The following is a 21,528-nucleotide window of genomic DNA, read 5'->3' on the forward strand; positions in this document are numbered from 1 at the left end:
ACCAAGGTCAAGGGGAATCTCTACCAAGTTGCTGACAAGAAGTGCCAACGGCCACACATCTCACAGCAGCAAAGCTCCTAGTGTGCCCCCAGTTGCTGGCTTTGCCAAGACATACGTAAGGACGCACATACATCCATTAGGCCTCTGAGGGAGTGGCTCCCGTTGCCTGATGCTTTGGGAAGCTGGTGCCCTCCCGACAGCACGTGCCCTGAACTACTCTCCAAGGTCTACTGTTCCACATCATCCCCCCATCTCCATCAGTCCCTGAGTGGGTGGGTACCGGGAACACGACCCACCATTCCATCTAGACACTGTAACCAGTAAGCTCTTTTGGTCACCTCCCCCAAACCGCTGGCTCCTTTGAAGCCTGGTATATGAAACCCTCGCTCTTTTTAACAATATCAAATGCAGCATCAGACCACCCAAACTACATGGAAGCTGTATTTTTTTATTGGGCTTTATTAGATCTTTACCTGTTGGACGACATGACCCGTTGCTCCACCTTTATTAAATCTTGGGGCCTAGCTTCCCCTGAGCTAAGTCTGGGCATATGCATCTACATACTTGATTATCTTCACTGAAGGCACTAGGCTGGGGGCCTGCATGTGCCCGAGTGCCCCTCCTCATCAGTGCTCTTCCTCATAGACTACCTTCTTCACCCATCGCAGGTGACAGGAGACTGCCGATTCCCTGGGGAAAACAAGGGCTAGTGATTGGGGCATTCCCTACATCTACCAGACCAGGAACCATAGACAAACTTCACTTGCCCCTCTACTGAAAAGCAGGACATTTGTCCACTTCCGGTCTACATACTGCATCTGCTCTGATGGGGAACTGTAGACAAGCTGGCAAGATGGAGGGGCCCATGGGGGGCGGCTGTTAGCTCATGAGGTTGATCATCCAATCACCACTGGTGCAGGTAGCAGGGAAATGGCCATGGGGGAAGGCAAGTGGAAGCCAGCGTTAGTGGGCTGTCCACATCCCTTGGAAGAGTTTGGATGCGCTCGGGCACAGCAGAGGCTCCAGAGCCAGGTGTTTCTTTAAATGGCTGGGGAGATGACCTTAAACCTAAGGAGACAGATTTGACAATGCAGGCAAGTGACAGGCCCAGCCAGTTGAATGAGGTGCTTCCCAAGAGCAGAATTAAAGGGGAAGATGAGAGGGAAAGCACCCTCTTCTGTCTCCTTACACCCTATCCCCTAAGGGTTAACGCCCCCTCCTACCCAAGCTCCATCTCCCTTTAATCACATCTGATACTGAGCAGCCCAGCAGGGAACAAAGGCACCATTTAGAGAAATGGGCCAAGAGAGTGACCCCGCACTCTGGGGTGGCTGCCTGGATGCCGGCACAAAGGCGGCATTTCAGGGCTGAAATTTCAGCACCCAGCTTGATTAAAGGATTCCAGAGGCTTGGAGGAGGGTGGTAGGGTGCGAAGTCTGTGACTCCCAGAATTAACCACCATCCAAAGCAGCAAGCACCCTCCTACTCCTGTGCCACGCATCCTTCCCACCCTGACCAGGGTGCCCAGTCCCATGTGGCATGCCATGACTCCTTGGAGTTGCAGTGGACCAGAGGTCTTCCTTTTAATTATGCCAGAGTCCATGCCTTCTTTTCTAAAACAAATTCTTAGACAAGTCTCACCTAGCCCAGGCTGACCTTGAACTCACTCAGCAAGCCTCCTGCCTCCACCGTCCTGATCCCTAGCTCCACACACATCTCTGCCACAGGATGTGAAGGGGTGGGAAGTGGGACGCACAGAAGAGGGACCCTTGCGAATGAGCTCAGGCTGAACCCAAGAGCAAGCACATCATCCTAGCTCAAGTCTGAGAAGCAGAGGCACAAGGTGGCAGAGCAAAGAGATGGCCATGGAGGGCACTATGTGAACTGGCCCGGGACAGAGCTGGACAGGTGCTTGGTTGTTGTTCCAGTTGCTGACTTGCCCAACAGGGCTCTGCCTGGGGACAGTGGGGGAATCACTGCACCCCCACACTTCCTGCTAGGGCACCACTCCTGAAAGGGGATCTGAGTCCTTGATAAGAGCTCCAGGCAGGTCCCTAGGAACAATGGCTGGCTTGATGAGACCTGCTCTGTGATACTCCTGAGAAGGGAGAAGCCCCTGCAGCCAGTCCCCACTGGAAAGGAAATTGGGGGTTTCCATGGCAACCAGCTCCCTGGGCACAAAGACTCATCTGTCTGCTGAGAAGGCAGCTGAGGTGTCCCCCTGCAGCAGCTTTCACTCTGGTGCATGGGGAGATAGAGGGAGGGATGGGAGGACCCACGGGGTCAAGTCCCTGGTGCTTCAGAAAGAGCTAACAGTCACAGGGCCACCTCGATGTGGGCCCGCTCTCTGCAGCAGGTGGCAGCACTGCAGACAGCAGGCGCAGAGGGGTAGGAAGGGCAAAGTTTATTATTTACATGTATAAAATGGGCATAGAAATGGCGCCCGGCACAGTCCAACAGCGCTGCTCAGTCGGTGATGATGAGCTCGTCCACACCCCAGTCTTCATAGCTCCCATCCGGCAGGTAACGGCGAATGATGATTGGGATCTTCCGGGCCCTGTGGTGGGGAAGTCACAGGACATGAGGGCTGGTGCCCTGGCTCTGCAGCACGGAACAGGAGGGAGAAGCACGTGTCACAGAAACCCCCTCCCTCATCTCGGGGGCTTGACTATGAACGAGCCAGAGATCTACAGGATCAAACACCAGCTTCCACAGACGTAGAAGCCGAGAGTTGCTGCTGCGCTCTGGAGGAAGGACCCCTGTCTGAGGGACTTACTTGAGCTCCTTCATGGCAATGAGCAATGGGTCTGTCTCTCCCTCCAGCTCCACCATCACAGGGGCACACATCCTGCAGGGACAGACATGGGTTGGAGAGACAAGAAACAAGGCTCAGAGAAGGTGACTATGGTGTCCTGCTCCTCATCCAGCAAGGTCACCTAGGCAGGCAGCTGTGGTGGTGGAAGTATACAGGGAGCTGCCACTAAGCAGAGAAGACCAGCAGACCGGATTAAATTGTGCCTCCAAAACAAGCCACTAGATTTCTGTCCACATCCCAATGGTCTCGTTTATTTATTTATTTTTAAATATTTATTTATTTATTATGTATACAGTATTCTGTCTGTGTGTATGTCTGCAGGCCAGAAGAGGGCACCAGACCTCATTATAGATGGTTGTGAGCCACCATGTGGTTGCTGGAAATTGAACTCAGGACCTTTGGAAGAGCAGGCAATGCTCTTAACCTCTGAGCCATCTCTCCAGCTCCCAATGGTCTCATTTAAAAATGAAGATAATCCCTGTCTCACTGGGAAAACTGAAGACTAGAAGACTCCACGCCACTCACTGTTCTCCACCTTGACATTCTCTGTTCATTTGAGGGGAGTCCCACTTTGACTTTTTTCTGGTGAGGAAACTGAGGTACAGAAAGGCGAGTAACCTACTCAAGGTTCAAACACACACAGGCAGAGAGGCAGAGTCTAGATGTGTTCCTAACCACTGTGCTATGACGTGTCCTATGAAACACACTAAATTAATCTAACTNAGATGGTTGTGAGCCACCATGTGGTTGCTGGAAATTGAACTCAGGACCTTTGGAAGAGCAGGCAATGCTCTTAACCTCTGAGCCATCTCTCCAGCTCCCAATGGTCTCATTTAAAAATGAAGATAATCCCTGTCTCACTGGGAAAACTGAAGACTAGAAGACTCCACGCCACTCACTGTTCTCCACCTTGACATTCTCTGTTCATTTGAGGGGAGTCCCACTTTGACTTTTTTCTGGTGAGGAAACTGAGGTACAGAAAGGCGAGTAACCTACTCAAGGTTCAAACACACACAGGCAGAGAGGCAGAGTCTAGATGTGTTCCTAACCACTGTGCTATGACGTGTCCTATGAAACACACTAAATTAATCTAACTGTAATGCTCCATCAGAAGAGGCCCTTCATTTTTACCACATCAGTCAAACCCACAGCCCTTCACAGCAACAACCCCAGAAGGGTCACATTCTCCCAGCCTGGCCCCCATCCACACACCCAAAACAAACTTTTATGCCTCCCCGCTCCCGTGTTAAGTGTCCCCTACATTCTTAAGTTAGCATGATGATAGTATCAGACAGAGGAGGGGCCTTTGTCCTGAGGGTGGGACCACTGTGAAGGCTTTATAAGAGGAAGAGAAACCCAAGCCAGCTTGCTTGGTCTCACCATGTGACCCTCTACCATGCTATGACGCAGCTTGAAGCCTCGTCAGGCACAGATGTCATGTTCTTAGACCTTCCAACCCCCAGAACTGTGAGCCAAACGTACGGAGCGAGGAACCTTCTCCAAGGATTCTGTCACAGCCACAGAAAAGAAGCTGAGGCACCTGTCCATTCTGCACCATCTCTCCACAGCCTGAGGGCTCAGGTGTCCCCACTCCGGGAATGACAGTCTTCACTGCCTGTGAGTTTACATGTGCCATTCATGGCACCAAAGACACCAGACTACTGTCCACAGCAAACCATGAGCTGCTGGTGGCCCAGGACCACACATGGCCACTGTGAGGGCCCATTCCCCAGCCAATGCTTGGCCCAAGCAGGGGCCCCAACACTAAACAAGGGGATGGCACCTCCAGTTCTGTGCCCTAAGAACAACTCCCCTGATCACCCTGGACAGGCTTATACCTATAAATCCAGGGCCCACGTGTAGCAAGCAGAGTGGTGTCACACCTGATGGAGATGTATAATCAACTCCTGAGATGGCTAAGGCCTGACCTATGCTATGATCACGCAATGATTATCAGCTGCCTGCATATGCGTGGGCCTATGGGCAGTGCCCACCTGGCAGTTCGGGGTTGGCAGCCCATGCCTACTTAAGGGCTGGGAGAGGGTTTGCCCAGAGAGAGAGAGGGTAAAGAGAAGGAGGAGAAGGAGATAGATTGCTGTGAATAAAGTCCTGAAAACTGCTGCAAGAAGAGCTCCGGATGTTGCGTTTTTCCTTGCGGGACGAGGGTGGACGTGACAATTGGTGGCCTCGTACGGGGAACCTCCAAACCTCTCTCCGTGGAGCCCAGAACTTGCTGCAGGGGGTGTAACGGTAAGATTGAGGAATCGCAATAAATGCGGGTTTTATGCTCTCACCTGTAGAAAAGGTAGAGCGGGAAAGTATAGCCACGACCAAAGTGGACGGTTTAAAATGAAACTAAAAGGAAGGACGGGAGTTTAGAATGGGCGCTTCAACATCACACCTGATTTTTCTGGCTCTTAACGAGCTGTTACTGAGTGCATTGGAGAGGTTTTTGGCTAAATGTGACACAATTGCACTTTGGTTTGCCGTCTCTGGCAATATTAATGTGTCATCCTGGGATAAGCCTGGTAGAGATCTGGATTTTGCCGCTGAACAAGGTACGCTAAGGAAGGGAGGTATTTTCATGTGGTTTGAATTACCGAGGCCTCCAGTGGAGTGTAAGCAGCTGCAGCTCCAAGACCAAGGAGCTCCAGGCGGCTCCAAGGCCAAGCAGCACTGAGGGTCTGGAAGCTGCAAACACCAGGACCTGCCTTGAAGATCACAAGGCCAGAACGCTAGGCCACTCCCAGCGTGGGCCTCAGGGCGCAGAAGCGCAGCACTGTCGGGTAAGATCTGTTGGCCTGAACCTCTGTCCCAGCCCGGGGCAACCAGCCAGGACCAGGGTCGGGCTGGCCGCTCAACAGCCAAGCCTCCACCTAACAGTTCGGTGGGGAGGAAGTCTCGCCTCTCCCCTGCCTTTGCTGCGACCCGAGTTCGAGCTTGGCTGGAAAATGGCAGTAGATTGTAGTAAATACCTTTAAGAATGCAACGTCCCCGCTCAGCAGGAAGTAGCCAGACGGACTGACAACGCCCAAATTCCCTAAAACACGGTTTAAGCGGGGCCATTTCAGAGCAGAAGCAGGATCAGCTGGGTTGCTAGGGAAGCCGAAGAGGTGCACTAGGGAGGTGTCTTCCATGCACTCAGCTGACAGGAATAAATGAGCCACGGGGGTATGGTAGCTGGGGTATGTTATTTAGGGGACTGCTGAACTGCTCCTGAGGTTATGGCAAAGCTACTCCTAATGACAGGAGCAGGCAGAGGAAAGCCAGGGAGGGGAAAGCAAGATTGCCTCCCCTTCCTCTCCTCTGTGCTGGCCCCTCTGCTACCAGTTCTGACTGCCCTTGCTGCTACCGCAAGCACAGCCGCAGCTGTGGCAATTGGCTCAGCTTGGCTGTGAATGGAAGTATCTGGGGTGGTTGTGTGTGATATGAAAAATTTAAAGAATTGTCTAGCTATCTTTTAGGTAATTGGTCTGGTGAATTCGAACAACAACTGGAAAAGTTGCGGGTGACGATGGTGACTGCAGATTCTACACGCATGGATACCAGCCTGGCAGAAGAACTATCCTCCTGGATCACTCCATGGATCATCTAAAGGAGTGGGCGGGAGTAGGAGCCCTAACAAGGCTTAATGGTGCTTGCCTCCCTGGTATGCCTGTGGTGCATCTGTCACATAAGGGTTTCACAGCATTGCAATGCAGTTATGATCATTCAGGCCTTCACGGCCATTGAAACAGGACAGTCTCCCCAAGTTTGGCTAGAGATGTAAGAGCAAGTCTGATTGCATGTGGGTTGGTGTCTAACTCCCACCTCTGTAAAAAGGCACCGGACAGGTCTAGTGTTCTGAGTGGATGACACCTGGACAAACACTAGTACATGTTCCATTTTTAACAGAGATCAGACCTCTACTCTTTCTTGCCTGTTGCTTTACAAAACAAAAGGAGGAACTGTAGCGAGCAGAGTGGTGTCACACCTGATGGAGATGTATAATCAACTCCTGAGATGGCTAAGGCCTGACCTATGCTATGATCACGCAATGATTATCAGCTGCCTGCATATGCGTGGGCCTATGGGCAGTGCCCACCTGACAGTTCGGGGTTGGCAGCCCATGCCTACTTAAGGGCTGGGAGAGGTTTGCCCAGAGAGAGAGGGTAGAGAGAGAAAGAGAAGGAGAAGGAGATAGATTGCTGTGAATAAAGTCCTGAAAACTGCTGCAAGAAGAGCTCCGGGTGTTGCGTTTTTCCTTGCGGGACGAACGAGGGTGGACGTGACACCCACGTCTTCTCTAGACCATCAGGACATATTTTTTTGTTTGTTTTTTCAAGACATGGTTTCTCTGTGTAGCCCTGGCTATCCAGGAACTCACTCTGTAGACCAGGCTGGCCTCAAACTCATAGAGATCTGCCTGCCTCTGCCACCTAAGTGTTGGGATCAAAGGTGTGCACACCACCATCACCGCCCAGCTTGGAACTGGAGGGATAGATGGTGTGAGCCATCATGTGGATGGTGGGAACCAAACCTGTGTCCTCTGCAAGAGCAGCAAGTGCTCTTAATTGCTAGGCCATCTCTCCAGTCCTTTCTCAGTAAGGGTTCTGAGGATTGTACCTTTAGAGCTGCCAGGTGACTCTGGGGCCAACCAGTTTGAGAGCAACACTGACTAGTTCATTACTAAATATTCTCATCTCTGCTACTCTCAAAAGCCTGAAATTTTCCCAAGAGCAGAAACCAAATGTCCTTCCTGAATAACAAAATGTCTCCAAAACTTGGGGTGTAGTTTGGCAATAGAACGTAAGGCCCCGGGTTTAGTTCCTAACACCAAGAAAACAAAAGAAACGCCCACTGCATACAAAGCCTTACAGACATGCATGGCTGTATTGACCCGTCTGTAATGCCCACTGCATACAAAGCCTTACAGAACATGCACGGCTGCCCTGACCTGTCTGGGCCTGGTCTCCCCATACATAACAGGAGCACCTGAAGGGCATCTGTTCATCAGTGAGTGTCCCTATCTATGGACATGCAAGTGCAAGTGTGGGCTTCAAGTGACTGTCTTGTGCTGCAGCCACTACACATCACCCACCCAGTTAGCAAGATGTGGGCAAATCAGCCACCAGGTGGTGCTAGTGGGCCGGACCGAACCCCATCAAAAGCTATCCAAGCAGGCATTTCACCACCTAAGCAAAGGTTACCCATCCAGTGCGGAAGTACAGGATCCAGCCTGGCTGTCCCTCACAACAGGCAGAGCACCACCAGAGGTTATGGACCCCTCAGGGGAAGGTGCACAAAAGCCCCAAGGAAAAATATGACGGTCAGGTTGTCTTGGAGCCACAGAGATGCTCCTGATTCCTGAGATGCGTCCACTATTGGGGGGAGGGGATTGCTTTGTTTTCATTTGTTTGGGTAGGTTTTTCTGTTGTGGAGGTGGTGGTTTGGGGCTTTTTGTTGTTTTTGAGATGGCATCTAACTGTGTAACCTGGCTGTCCTGGAACACACTCCGTAGACTAGACTGACCTTGAAGTCACAAAGATCCACAGGCTCAGCCTCCTGAGTGCTGAGATTAAAGACATGTGCTATCTCACAGGGCCAATTTTTTAATTAACTAATTAATCTAAATGGCCACATGGAGATACTGAGTGCCATAACGGACAGTATGGGCCAATAGGACCGTAGTCCCTGAAGGTGGCTCTAACTTTACTCAAAGGAGCCAAGAGTGCAACCGTTCTAGAGAAAAGAAAGGTCCATTCCTGAGGAATGGCTGAAGACCACCTCGTCCACACACAAAACCCTTTATCAAGGCAACACCGCAGTTATCTTTCCCCAGGGCTGTGTAAACCTGTGAGGGGATGCAGACAGCTCTATGCCTCCAGCATGCAGGTCTCCACATACCCGGTGGTAGAATGCTCCGCTGGCTGTGTTTTCTCTAAACTCCCAGGTCTGTCCTGCAGCATCCGCCATTCCCCCACACCACCACGTCAGAAGTCCAGCAGTTTCTCTCAGGCTCAGGTCTCCCACTAGAGTTCCACTAACTCTGCCTCTTCCAGATTACAGCAATCACGGATTGCCTGAGTCTGCCTGCCTACCGTCTAGACCCCAGAAGCCACTGCTGCTCTTAGGCTTTCCCAAGTGAAGGGCCCTCCCTACCCCACTGGGCTGGCCAGTCTCCCTCCTAACAGGCAGGGGTATAAGCCTGAAGGGCTACCATGGCCTTCCCTGAATTCATCCTCATCTCACTTCAGCAAACTGACAGGAATTATCTGAACTCAGGGCCTCACACGTGCTAGACAGACACTCTGCCACTGAGCTATGTCCCCAGATCCCTTTTCACTTCTAGCTTGAGACGGGGTCTTACTAGTTGCCCAGAGTAGTGTTGAACCCATAGTCCAGGTGGACCTTGAACCCATTCTCCCACTGTTTCTGTCTCCTGAGTGTCTTCAATTACAGGTCTGTGACACCAGGCCTGACTAGGGTTCTTACTGACACTTTTTTCCTGTGTGGTTACTTTTCATGGCCTATTTTTTACATTACACCACAGGATCCCTAAGCCCAGCACAATGCCTGGCACACAGGGGCTGGGCAGGATCAGCAGCCTGGGGCTTACGGTGAGGACAGCAAAGGGCAACACTTACGCGATCTGGAGTGCCCGGGTGCCCAGCACACGGGCTCGCTCGTACTTGGTCATGTACGGGGTGGTGATGCGCTTCTGGTTGGCCTGCGGTCGCTCACCAGAGGGGAGAATCTCAACATTCTCCTGACCTTCCTGGATAGAAGAAAACAGAGGGGACATCTCAGGGTGAGTTTTGGGTCAGAGAGGAAGATGATGACAATGACCTCACCACCACCATTAACACTTTCTGGATGTCAAGGACATCTACTAATGCCCCATTCCTTCCATTCCTTACTACCCCGTGAGGAATAGGCGGGAATCATGGTCCCTATTATTCCAAGGGCTTCAAGAGCCAGCCAACCTGACCAAATTCTCCAAACCAGCAGTAAAGAAGACTCTGGTCAGGACTCCAGAGCCAGCTGCCCCACCGAAAAGAAGGCTGGTCCTGTAAGTGATGAGCACACCCTAAACGGGAAGTTGCACAAATACCAGATCTTTCACGGGTGGCAACTGAGTCAATGGGTCGAGTGGCAAGGACAGTCATGGTAAGAAGAAAGAGTCACCACCCATACTGAGCAACAACTTGCCACACATACTGTCCAGGCTAGCCCTGGGTTCCACCCTCTGCTCCAAACATACGCATGCACACAAGCACACATACACACACACACCTGGGTTCCATCCTCTGCTCCACACACACGCATGCTCACAAGCACACACACACCTGGGTTCCACCCTCCGCTCCACACACATGCACAAAAGCACATACACACACCTGGGTTCCATCCTCTGCTACACACACACACACACACACACACACACACACACACACATAATAATCCGCCAGCATGGCCACAGATGCTGAGGTACTAAGCAAAGGGTTTCTGATAGCAGAGTCTTGACCTAGAGGAGAAAACAGAGGCACAGAGCACCAGCTGCTGCCAGGATCGTGCACAGCCTGTGATGAGAGTTTACAGGATTCTGAAACCAAGAATTCGAACTTAGGGTATGGCTCAGACAGGAAAGAGCTTGCTGCCCAAACTGGAGGACCTAAATTTGGATCCTTAGTCTCCATGTAAGACTCTGGGTATATAACAGTGTGTGCATATAACCACAGACCAGGAGGTAAGAAGAGAAAGATTTCTGGGGCTTGCTGACTGACATCTAGCTGACGCAGTGAGTCCCAAGCTCAGGGAGATCCCATCTTGAAAGAGAAGGTGGAGACCGTAAGAGGATGACCGCTGAGAGTAGCTCTGCCCCTCCACCGCACTACACAGTGAGTGTACCGCACACAGACACGCAAGTGCACATGCACGAAAAAACTTTTTTTTAAATATTTATTTATTTATTATGTATACAATAGTCTGTCTGTATGTCTGCTGGCCAGAAGAGGGCACCAGACCCTCAACAGATGGTTGTGAGCCACCATGTGGTTGCTGGGAATTGAACTCAGGACCTTTGGAAGAGCAGGCAATGCTCTTAACCTCTGAGCCATCTCTCCAGCCCAAAAAAACTATTTTTTTAAAAGATAAAAATTGTGGGGGCTGGAGAGATGGCTCAGCAGTTACGAGCACTAGCTGCTCTTTCAGAGGACCCGGGTTCAATTCCCAGCACCCACATGGCAGCTCACAACCATCTGTAGCTCTAGTTCTAGGGTAATCTGACACCAATACACAGAAAATAAAGTTAAATAAATTAAAAATAATAATGATAATAATAAAATAAAAACTGTTTGCCGAGTGCTTGCTACAGGCCCCGAGGTATTCTAAGTGTTTGGGGTAGAGCAGCAAATGAAAGGGAGCAAAGCTGTTCCACCTGGGCCCACGCCCTATTCAGCACGCAGGCGGCACAGACAGGCTGGTTGCTGTGAGCTAGAGGCCAGCCTGGTTTAAACAGCTGAGTTCTAGGGCTATCTACCAAGAACAAGTCTAAAAAAACCCATTCATAATAAGATACAACAATCCCAAGACCAAGCTAAGGTCTAGCTCATGCAAAGGCCAAGAGTGTATCTGTAAACTGGGTAGTGGTGGCGCACGCCTTTAATCCCAGCACTCAGGAAGCAGAGACAGGTGGATCTCTGTGAGTTCGAGGCCCGCCTGGTCTACAGAGCGCGTTCTAGAACTGGCTCCACAGTTACTGAGAAACCCTGCCTGTATCTGTGGGAGACACGTCCCTGGAAAAGGGAACAGCGAAACCGTTCGGCAACCATCACCCACCCCGCTGTCTAGTGTCCGGGCTGCAGTGCAAGAAGCTGAGGGCTGAGGGGGGCTACTGACCTCCTCGGCATTTTCCAAGTCATCTAGTCCTTCGTCCTCCTCCACATCGTCAAAGTCATCGCCATCAAAACTAAGCCAGAAGAAACAGCTGGTTAGAGCGTCACCTGCCAGAATCAGAGCCACAGCTCGGTGTATCAGGTGTGATGTAGGAGGGACCGCAAATCTCAATGAGGGAATCTCTGGCTTCGCTGTATGCCTTCAATCTTGTCCCGTCTGCCCCCCAATTTTGCTAGGACTTGTTCACCACTGTTCCCCTCTCTATGAACTACTGCGATCAGCTCGTAACAAAGTACTTTTCTGGTCTGAGGACTTTTTTTTTTTTTTTTTCAGTTTTTCGAGACAGGGCCTGTCCTGGAATTAGCTCTTGTAGGCCAGGCTGGCCCCAAACTCACAGAGCTCTGCCTGCCTCTGCCTCCCTATGTGTTTGTGTGTGTGAATGTGAGTGTACGCACGAGTGTGCAGATGCCTGTGGAAGCCAGAAATGGGGTGTCAATTCCCCTGAAGCTAGTATTGCTCAACACGGTACCAGGAGCAGAGCTTTCACTCCCTGGACAAGCAGCAGTGCTGGTGATCACTAAAGCCATCCTCCAGTCTCCAGTGCAGGACAAGCCCCACCCCCATGTAGAGGGGGAAGCTATACATCTGTGAGTGTGATGCTACACTCCCATACTCCTAGCATTTGGAATGGAGGAGGAGGCGCAGAAGTTCAAGCCCAGCCTGGGCTATCTATATAGGGAGATGCTGTCTCAGGAACAAAAACAAAATTTACTTCAGGGCTGGAGGTGTCGCTAAAGTAGTGTATACACAGCATGCACAAAATCCCTGGGCATTAATTCCCAGCAGAGAACATTACCACGATCACCCTACCCCTGAGGTGAAATGACGACTGTGAAGAGAAGATAATCTAACCTCGGTGAGACTTCCACCACGCCCCAAGCTCTGCTGCTCACTGATTACTTTTTTGTTCTGTTTTCTTTTTTTTTTTTTTTTTTTAATTTTTCGAGACAGGGTTCTCTGTGGTTTTGGAGCCTGTCTGGAACTAGCTCTTGTAGACCAGGCTGGTCTCGAACTCACAGAGATCCGCCTGCCTCTGCCTCCCGAGTGCTGGGATTAGAGGCGTGCGCCACCACCACCCTTTTGTTCTGTTTTCAAGGCAGAATTTCTCTGTAGACCAGGCTGGCCTCGAACTCAGAGACCCGCCTGCCTCCGCCTCCCGAGTGCTGGGATTAAAGGCGTGCACCAGTCAGCTTCACTAATGATCTTTTCCTTGCTAACTCCTTCCCAGTCTCACTCGTCTTCGGCCAACAGCTGGCACATCTGGCTCCTCCCTCCTGCTTCACACTCAGGGGGAGCACCTCCTCAGCCTTTCCTGGGTTCCCCCTTTTCCCCAGTCACTCACTAGCCACCTCCTCTCTAGGGGTCCACACAACCCTGGTTGACACACACGTCTCTGCTTTCACTGTATTTTTCCTGCGTTTTGTCTGCTTGCTTCTGAGACAGCGTCACTCTGTACACTATGTGACTCAGGCTGGCCTGGAACTCGCTACGCAGCACAGACTGACATCTGTTCACAGCAATCCTCCTGCCTTAGCCCCCCCCCCCCAGTGCTAGGATTACAGGGGTATGCCCACCATATCCAGCTTCTATTTCTGAGTTTTGACAGCTACATCTATTTTAGGACTCCCATAGTTTATCTTCTCTTTTGACCTAACACATGCAGCCATCAGGAAATCCTCTTGGCTCTATTTTAAACTATATCAGCAGCCAGGCATGGTGGCACACCCCTATACTCCCAGTGCTCAGGAGGCAAAGGCGGGCGGATCTCCGTAAATTTGAGGACAGTCTGATCTACACAGTGACTTACAGGACAGCTAGGGCCATGTAGACAGACTCTCTCTGTCTCTCTAAAAAAAAAAAAAAAAAAAAAAAGAGGAAAATATATCCAGGAACTGGACATGGTGACATAGACCTATAAATCCCACTGTTCTGGAAGTAGAGGCAGGTGGATTTTTTTAGGTTTGAGGCTATCCTGGCCTACACAGTGAGTTCCTGGACAGCCAAGGCTACATAGCTGAGACTTTCTCTCTCTCTCTCTCTCTCTCTCTCTCTCTCTCTCTCTCTCTCTCTCTCTCTCTCTCTCTCGTATGTGTGTCTGTATGTGTATATGTGAATACCATCTCTCTCTCATATATGTGTCTGTGTATAAGTGTGAGTGTATACCAGGGGCCAGGCATAGTGGTTCACGCTTTAATCCCATCATTTGGAAGACGGATTGCTAAAGTGGAACCACCTGGTATACAATGAGATTTGGTCTCCAGATAAATAAAATAAATATATATCCAGAGTTCAGCCCACTTCTGGCCACCTATGCTACAGGCCCGCGCCTGCTCCCAGCCTCCCAGGCCATCTCTGGATAGCTTCTTCCTATTTCTACGACTACACGAACTACACCACCGGCATTCCCTTCCTGAAAGGGGGTGCCCAGAGGGCTTAACTCCGCACACTGTCCCGGGAGCATTGCTCCGCGAGGTAGGAAGTTCTCAAGACTTCACCCCCACAGACCCCGTAGCTGGGCTAGCCTGTGCTCCAAGCACCCAGCTCGCACCACGAAGTCCTCCCCTCCGAGCCCGCGCTCACTTGTCTTCGTTGTCTGACATGATGCCTTCACCGCACTGATGGCTCGGGACCGCACAAGAGTGAACCGCGCGCTTCAGTCGTCCCCGGCACTACCCGCGGTCTGCGCCTGCGCCGTGACCCAAAAGCAATCACTTCCTGGAGGCAGTCAAGAACGTGACGCGAGTGCGCACGCGTGGGCGTGTACGCTAGTTACCGTAGTAACCAGATGCACTTGGTGCGGGCCCTAACACACTGGCTTCCCCGAGGATCTCCTTCAGGAGGGCGCTGCCACGCTTAGGGTGAGCGCTCCGCCCGGGACCGTCCCGATGGGGACTGTGTTCACTGCACGGTCCGGAGCCGAGGGTTCGGGCACCAGCTTCTCAGATACCCAGGGTGCTGGCGATGAGAGGTCGGGACTGCGACGCGAGGGCTGGTCATTGCTTCTCTCCCTCCTAGGGCCCTCCCATGGCTTCACAGGAGAGGGTGGGCGCAGTGTCCAAAGGAACCGGGTTCCGGCGCTGCCCTAAGCAGGTCACTTACACCCCGGGGACCTGCGAGCTGCTCAGAGGTCAGTGCTTTACAGGAGAGGTGGTGATTTCTTTAAGACACTGGGATAAAGAAAAGTTCAGGAGAGGACCAAAGTCCAAAGGACGGAGAATTTTGGGGTGGTTACCTCATCTTTTACATTGCACGTTCAATGAAACCTAACTTCTCCTCACCACAGTGAAAACTTCCAGTACCAAATCCAATTGCCTTCCCTGGGCTTAGCACAATATATAGTCCGTCTTATAGGCTTTTGGTTTCCCAGATATCACCTTAAAAAAAATTATTTATTTATTATGTATACAACATTCTGCCTCGATGTATGCCCGCACACCAGAGGAGGGCGCCAGATCTCAGTACAGATGGTTGTGAGCCACCTTGTGGTTGCTGGGAATTGAACTCAGGACCTCTGGAAGAGCAGCCAGTGCTCTTAACCTCTGAGCCATCTCTCCAGCCCCTCACCTTTTTTAAAAAAAGATTTATTTCTTTTTATTTTTTGTGCATTGGTGTTTTGCCAGCATGTATACCTCTGTGAGGGTGCCAGATTCCCTGGTACTGGAGTAACAAACAGATGTGAGCCCCGTGCAAGTGCTGGGAACTGAACCCAGGTCCTCCTGAAGAGCAGCTGGTGCTCTTCACCGCTGAGCCATCTGTCCATCCCTACAGCCAGCACCTTCTAAATGGTGAATGCCCCCAGGCAGAGAAAGTGCCTGTTTCTACTCACAGTTGTGGCGCCAGCCTCTGATACATGGATGAGCATATATACATTCATTTATCCAACAACTAAAACACCTGATATGTGATTTTCATATTCTCCTACATACTGGAAGTAAAGTGTTAGGGGATTGCAGAAAAGCAAACAATTCTTGCTTCCATAGAGCTAACAGTATAGGAGGTTAACAAGAAAAAATTATAGAGCTGGGGTGTAGCTCAGTAACATGTATGCTAGGCATACATGAAGCCTGGGTTTCGATCTCAGCACAGGACACACAAAAATGTTACAGTTGGAAAAGTCGGCTCAGTGGTTAAGAACGTGTATTGTTCTTCAAGAAGACTCGAGTTCCCATATTAGCCAAAAAAAAAAAAAAATGTGTATGTCTTAGGCAGATATAATGATATGCAAGTTTGCCGCTTGAGAGGATTGCCTGAGCCAAAAAAAAAAAAAAGACTGGTCGGGATAATTAGATAATTAGTAATACCCTGTCTTTAAAATAAAATACAATAAAGGCTGTAGAGATAGCTCAGAGGTCACTTGCTGCAATTATGGAGGACCCAATTCAATTCCAACAAGCATGTCAGGTGGCCTGAAACCACCGTTAGAGGTTCCGTGCCTTTTTCTGGCCCCCACAGGCACCCATACACACATAGACATACTCATGCACACACACACAAAATCTTAAAGCCGGGTGGTGGTGCACGCCCCTAATTCTAGCACTCGGAAGGCAGAGGCAAGTGGGTTTCTGAGTTTGAGGCCACCCTGACCTACAGATGGAGTTCCAGGACAGCCAAGACTACACAAAGAGACTCTGTCTTGAAAAAACAAAACAAACAAACAAACAAACAAATAAATAAATAAATAAATAAATAAATAAAAGCCTTAAAAAAAACTTTTTTAGGTGGGCAGTGGTGGTACATGCCTTTAATCCCAGCACTCTGGAATCAGAGACAGGTAGATTTCTGTAAGTTCAAGGCAAGCTTGGTCTACAAGAGCATATTCCAGGACAGCCAGAGCTGTTACACAGAGAAACCCTGCCTCGAAAAAACAAACAAAAAAGACTTTTTAAAAAAAATCCATAGGCCGGGCGGTGGTAGCGCAGGCCTTTAATTCCAGCACTCAGGAGGCAGAGGCAGGCAGATCTCTGTGAGTTCAAGTCCAGCCTGGTCTACAAGAGCTAGTTCCAGGACAGGCTCCAAAGCTAAAAACAAACAAACAAACAAACAAAAAAACCTGTCTCGAAAAACAAAAAAAGAAGTAAAGAAAGAAAGAAAGAAAGAAAGAAGGAAAAAAAAAAAGAAATCCATATATAGTGGCTTATGACTTTAACCCCAGCACTCTGGAGACATAGGCGAGTGAGTTTGAGGCCTGCTCAATGAATATACCATGTTTCAGAACAGCCAGGCTACACAGTAAGACCCTTCCAATAATAAATAAATAAATAAATAAATAAATAAATAAATAAATAAATAAATGGATAGATGAATATATAGAAGAAAAAGAAAAAAACTAAAAATGTGACATGCACTAGAGAAAATGGAGCAGGCAGAAGAACATGCGTGCTTAGTTGGGAGTTGGGGAGCAGTGCTGCAGTGTGGAGTTTGGGCAAGATGAGACATGCTGAGACGTGGGGGAGATGCGGGGTTCAGCTGCAGCTCAGGAGGTCTCACAGTGTTTTATTTTGCAGTGATGATGAAGGAGTCCAAACTGACTAACTTCCAGCAACGACACATCTTGGACACCATGAGAAGTAAGGACAGTCACTCTAGAGACTTCCTGGACAGAGGACCAGGGATATATCTTTAATATTCCTCTATGTGAAAGGGAAGGGGAGTTCATCTCAAAGGACAGAGATAAAGCCAGACATGATTATATACACTTCTAGTCCAGCACTTAGGAAGCAGAGGCAGCCCACAAACTACACGGAAACCTAATCATGGAAGTTCAGCCAAGGGCTTGGGCTTGCCCCTCTAGCTCTATTCATCTACATGCTGCCACACGACTTGTGCCTTTCACCTCTCCTCTGCATCTGGTTGGTGACTCTGCCCTCTTCTCTGCAGCTCTCTGTCCAGAAGTCCTGCCTATACCTCCTGCCTAGCTATTGGCCATTATCTTTTTATGAAACCATTCACACTGACACATCTTCACACAGTGTAAAGGAATACTGACCAGCCAGTGGTAAAGAATACTTAGTACTCTTGCAGAGGTTCTGGGTTCAGATCCCAGCTCCTACATGGTGCCTCACCCCCATCTAAACTCCAGTGCGAAGTGATCCTCTCCTGACTCCTGTGGGCACCAGAAGAGGTTCATATATGGTATACATTGATATGTGCAAACAGTCATAGACATAAAATAAAAATAAGTTCACCTTGAAAGACAAGTCTTCCTTGAAGCTGTTCCCTAGGAATTCACTGTCTACTTTTCCTTAAGCAAAACACTGTTTCATAGCTTGGTTGAAGCCACAGATCCCTCTCCCTGATATGAATGTCCAGCATCACTGAGGCTGTAACTATTTGCTTGCTCAGGGGAGAGGCAGACCTGGGGCATGGGATCATCTTGAGAATGGTATCTGCTTGGTTCCATGAAGGGAAGGCAGTGGGGGAGTGGGGAGTAAAGGCAGGCACACACTTGTAAGCCCACAGCACAGAAACCCAGTCATCCTTGACGGCCCTTGTTCTCCCTCCTACCTGGTCAACAGCCCTGCAAGCTACAACCTGACCCTGATAACCTGTCTTCCCTGCTCCTCACCAATGCTGCATGTTATCTGAATAGCTGTTTTCCTTGACCCTACCCTTGGCCATGAATGGGAACTTTCAACAGCAGAAAGGGTAACTTTCCCCCAAACCCTCCTACGGCTTGCTACGCTATAGAATAAAATCCTCTTTCCAGAACCTTCCATAAGTCCTGATCTCTGTCTCCCACCCCATTAGCCTCTTGGCTGCTACCTAGATACCTGGGTACACGGTGCCTGAGCGCCTTCACCCCAGCTGTTCTACCTGGAACAGTCTTCCTCAAAGTAACTGCAAGTCTAGCTCATCACCCTTCACTGTCTGCTCAATGTTACCCTTTTACAAAAGCTTTCCCTGTTACAACCACAATCTGGGCTGCAGTTTTGGCTCAGTTGGTAGAGCCCTTGCTTCAGATGCACCAAGCCCTGATGCATTCCAGCACCACAGAAACCAGGTGTGGTGGCAAATACCTACAATCCATGCACTTGGAAGATAGAGGCAGGAGGATCAAAAGTTTAAGGTCTATATGGAGTTGGGAGGCCAGTCTGGATAGACCCTGCCTTTAAAATAAGCAAAAACTGCCAGGTGGTGGTGGCACACATCTTTAATTCCAGCACTCGGGAAGCAGAGGCAGGTGGATCTCTTTGAGTCTGAGGCCAACCTGGTCTACAGAGCAAGTTCCGGGCCAGGCTCCAAAGCTACAGAGAAACCCTGTCTTAAGAAAACAAACAAAACAAACAAAACAAACAAAAAACAACATCAAAAAAGCAAAAAACAAAACACAGGGCTGGTGAGATGGTAAAGCAGGGAAAGGTGCTTGCTGCCACGTGTAACAATCTGAATTTGATCCCTGGGACACACATGGTCAGAGAGAACTGATTCCTACAAGTTGTTCCCTGACCTGTACACATACACAGACATGCATGCACACAGCACATTAAAGCAAAAACCACACACAGAGAAATAAAAACACCACACCAAAGACTCAGTGTATAAGAATGTTTATTGCAGCATTTTCAGAAGTAGTAAAAATCCAACCAACAAAAACAAAACAAACCCAGAGAGAACCTGAATGACTAGCTGAATAAATAGTGTAATCATTCTAACAACTAGTAGATTACTATAAAAAATAAGTTACATATAAATGTGTCTTTATGGAAAGTTGGTCATGATAAATTGGTAAGTGAAAAGGGTCTGTTATTGACCATACAGTGTGATCCAGTGTTTAAGAACCGTTTGTGTACATATTGAACAAAAAACATCCTTGAATGTGTTTTAGAAGCATCAAGAACAGGGAGCGACCACCTAATTGTTAGCACAGCCTGTAGAGGAGCAGGCTCGGAGGGCTGGACTGTCCACACTGTTTGACTTCTAATTGGCAAATACCATTTCTCTTCGAAAAGAAAGACAAACAGGTGCCGTCACTTGACCTTTTTGTTCCAGGAGGAGCCCCTCTGCCCCTGCAGTGCAACCCAACATCCAGCCAGAGGGGCTCTCCTCCCAAGAAGCCAGCTACAACCATCTACCTGCCTCCCATCCTGGCTACCCACTCCCACCTCCGGCCTGCCAGCATGTGTCAAGCCAATGGGGCATACAACCATGAGCAATTCAAGCCTCAGGCCACCAGTAAGTGATGGATGGTCTTGGGCTAGGGGCTCTCTTCTGTCTTCTGGGGTCACAGAAGCCTGGGACAGACAGCACCATTCCAGTAGTGGGTAACAAAACCCAGACAGATAGCCCTCTTCATCCTATAGCTTTTTTCAAATTAATCCAGTTTTCCTAATCCTAATCCCAGAGGGATACATGGTCCCTCAAGTTCATCTCCTCTGTATTTGAGCCCGCATCTGGGACCCCCTCCTCCTGGCCTCTAGTACTGCTTTTGGCCCAGATGCCCCGGGATCCTCACAATTCCCTACACACAGGTCACCTCGGAGGCCTGCATTTCTGGATTCTCTGTTAGCTCTGCACTGAAGCTTTTTCTTGGTTGTCTCAACTGCTAACCTGCCATGATCTGCTCTGGAACAGCCAAGGGAGGTGCTGGATCTGCAGAGTCAACTCCTCTCAACCCCAACACTCAGCGTGTAAGGGAAACAACTACTCTTCCCTCTTAACAAGACCATCTCTGGGCCCTACAGGAGATCTGGAGAAGGAGAAACGAAGACTCCAAAATATCTTTGCCACTGGGAAGGACATAGAGGAACGGAAAACGGCTCCACATGTGCAACAAGAGGACCCAGCTCCCGAGGTGGACCGGTTTGAAGAATGTGAGTGTGTGTGTGTGTAGAACTGACTACACAAGAGAACAACATGACTTGCTATAGACCCCCTCCCCCACCCCGCCCCGCTCTCCCTCAGAGGCCATGTGCTGGCTGGGCCCCTGTGCACTCCCACTGTCCTGTGCACTGATGGCCCTTCCCCTCTGTGCAGTGGTGAAGGAAGTCCAGGACAGGAAAGAATTCTTGGCTGCCATGGAGGCTCTGGGACAGGGCAAGCAATACCGAGGAATCATCCTGGCTGAAATCTCCCAGGTAGGAAAGCCCAAAAGTGGGGAAGAGTAGAGTCAAATGGGAGGAGCCCCAGCCAGCACCACAGCTGGCCTTTCAGGTGGCAAGCTCCCACCATGGTGTCCTGCCATGACAGCCATCTTCCTGGTGGCCCTTTGCAGAAAATAAGGGAAATGGAGGACATCGACCGCAGCAGAAGCGAGAGGCTCAGGAAGGCTCTGGCCACCACCTAATCCTAGACAAGGGCGGGCCAGCCCAGTGTGACCACCAGAGCCTTCGCTTTGCCAAGCAGTGTCGTCCCCAGGTCTGCCCACCCTCAGAGACCACGCCAGATCATGATGTTGCACTGCCCAGGGATGCAGAGGCCTCAGTGACGCCTCTGAGTCACTGTCACAGCCACAGTGTTGGCACCTTCTTCAGGGGAAAGAGCCCAGACATACCATGGACATCTGCCTCTCTCTGGCTCTTCCCACACCACAGCTGTCCTCCAGGTGCTCTGTGAACATGATTCTGTCCTTCCTGTATCTTAGGATCTGTTTCTTTGCCTTCTTGTAGCCTTGGGCAAATGTTTGACCACAATGATTAATTGGCCAATAAAACACATTTAACTTGGCCATGACATGTGCCGCCTTGTTTACACAGGAATAAACACATTTAATCTGTTCAGAATCAGAACCCGTCCAGCGCACATGGGTTCTAACTGCTGTTTGCACATTTCCAGAGGAG

The 21,528-nt window shown here is 50.0% G+C and overlaps 2 protein-coding genes across 5 annotated transcripts; one reads left to right on the plus strand and one right to left on the minus strand.

Moving 5' to 3' along the window:
- Positions 1-434: 434 nt before the first annotated feature.
- On the minus strand, positions 435-14,465 carry Polr2f (RNA polymerase II, I and III subunit F). 2 transcript variants are annotated; one of them, XM_050165557.1, is made up of 5 exons: positions 14,333-14,465; positions 11,696-11,765; positions 9,442-9,572; positions 2,777-2,848; positions 435-2,557 (listed from the first exon to the last, which is right to left on the minus strand). In XM_050165557.1, exons 1-5 carry the CDS (start codon positions 14,350-14,352, stop codon positions 2,467-2,469), a joined length of 384 nt encoding a protein of 127 aa, XP_050021514.1. In that variant the 5' UTR covers positions 14,353-14,465; the 3' UTR covers positions 435-2,466. The 2 variants fall into 2 exon arrangements, with proteins under 2 accessions (XP_050021514.1, XP_050021513.1); XM_050165556.1 differs by having other exon boundaries at positions 435-2,601.
- Positions 14,466-14,499: 34 nt separating this feature from the next.
- CUNH22orf23 (chromosome unknown C22orf23 homolog) lies at positions 14,500-21,416 on the plus strand. 3 transcript variants are annotated; one of them, XM_050165553.1, is made up of 7 exons: positions 14,500-14,610; positions 14,768-14,879; positions 17,257-17,319; positions 19,742-19,924; positions 20,434-20,562; positions 20,726-20,826; positions 20,964-21,416. In XM_050165553.1, exons 2-7 carry the CDS (start codon positions 14,777-14,779, stop codon positions 21,033-21,035), a joined length of 651 nt encoding a protein of 216 aa, XP_050021510.1. In that variant the 5' UTR covers positions 14,500-14,610; positions 14,768-14,776; the 3' UTR covers positions 21,036-21,416. The 3 variants fall into 3 exon arrangements, with proteins under 3 accessions (XP_050021510.1, XP_050021512.1, XP_050021511.1); XM_050165555.1 differs by lacking the exon at positions 14,768-14,879 and having other exon boundaries at positions 14,533-14,610; XM_050165554.1 differs by lacking the exon at positions 14,768-14,879 and having other exon boundaries at positions 14,562-14,720.
- Positions 21,417-21,528: the final 112 nt, after the last annotated feature.

The sequence above is a fragment of the Alexandromys fortis genome, unplaced genomic scaffold (assembly GCF_014885135.2).
Source record: "Alexandromys fortis isolate MF-2015 unplaced genomic scaffold, M_Fortis_MF-2015_v1.1 scaffold_157, whole genome shotgun sequence".
NCBI lineage: Eukaryota > Metazoa > Chordata > Mammalia > Rodentia > Cricetidae > Alexandromys > Alexandromys fortis.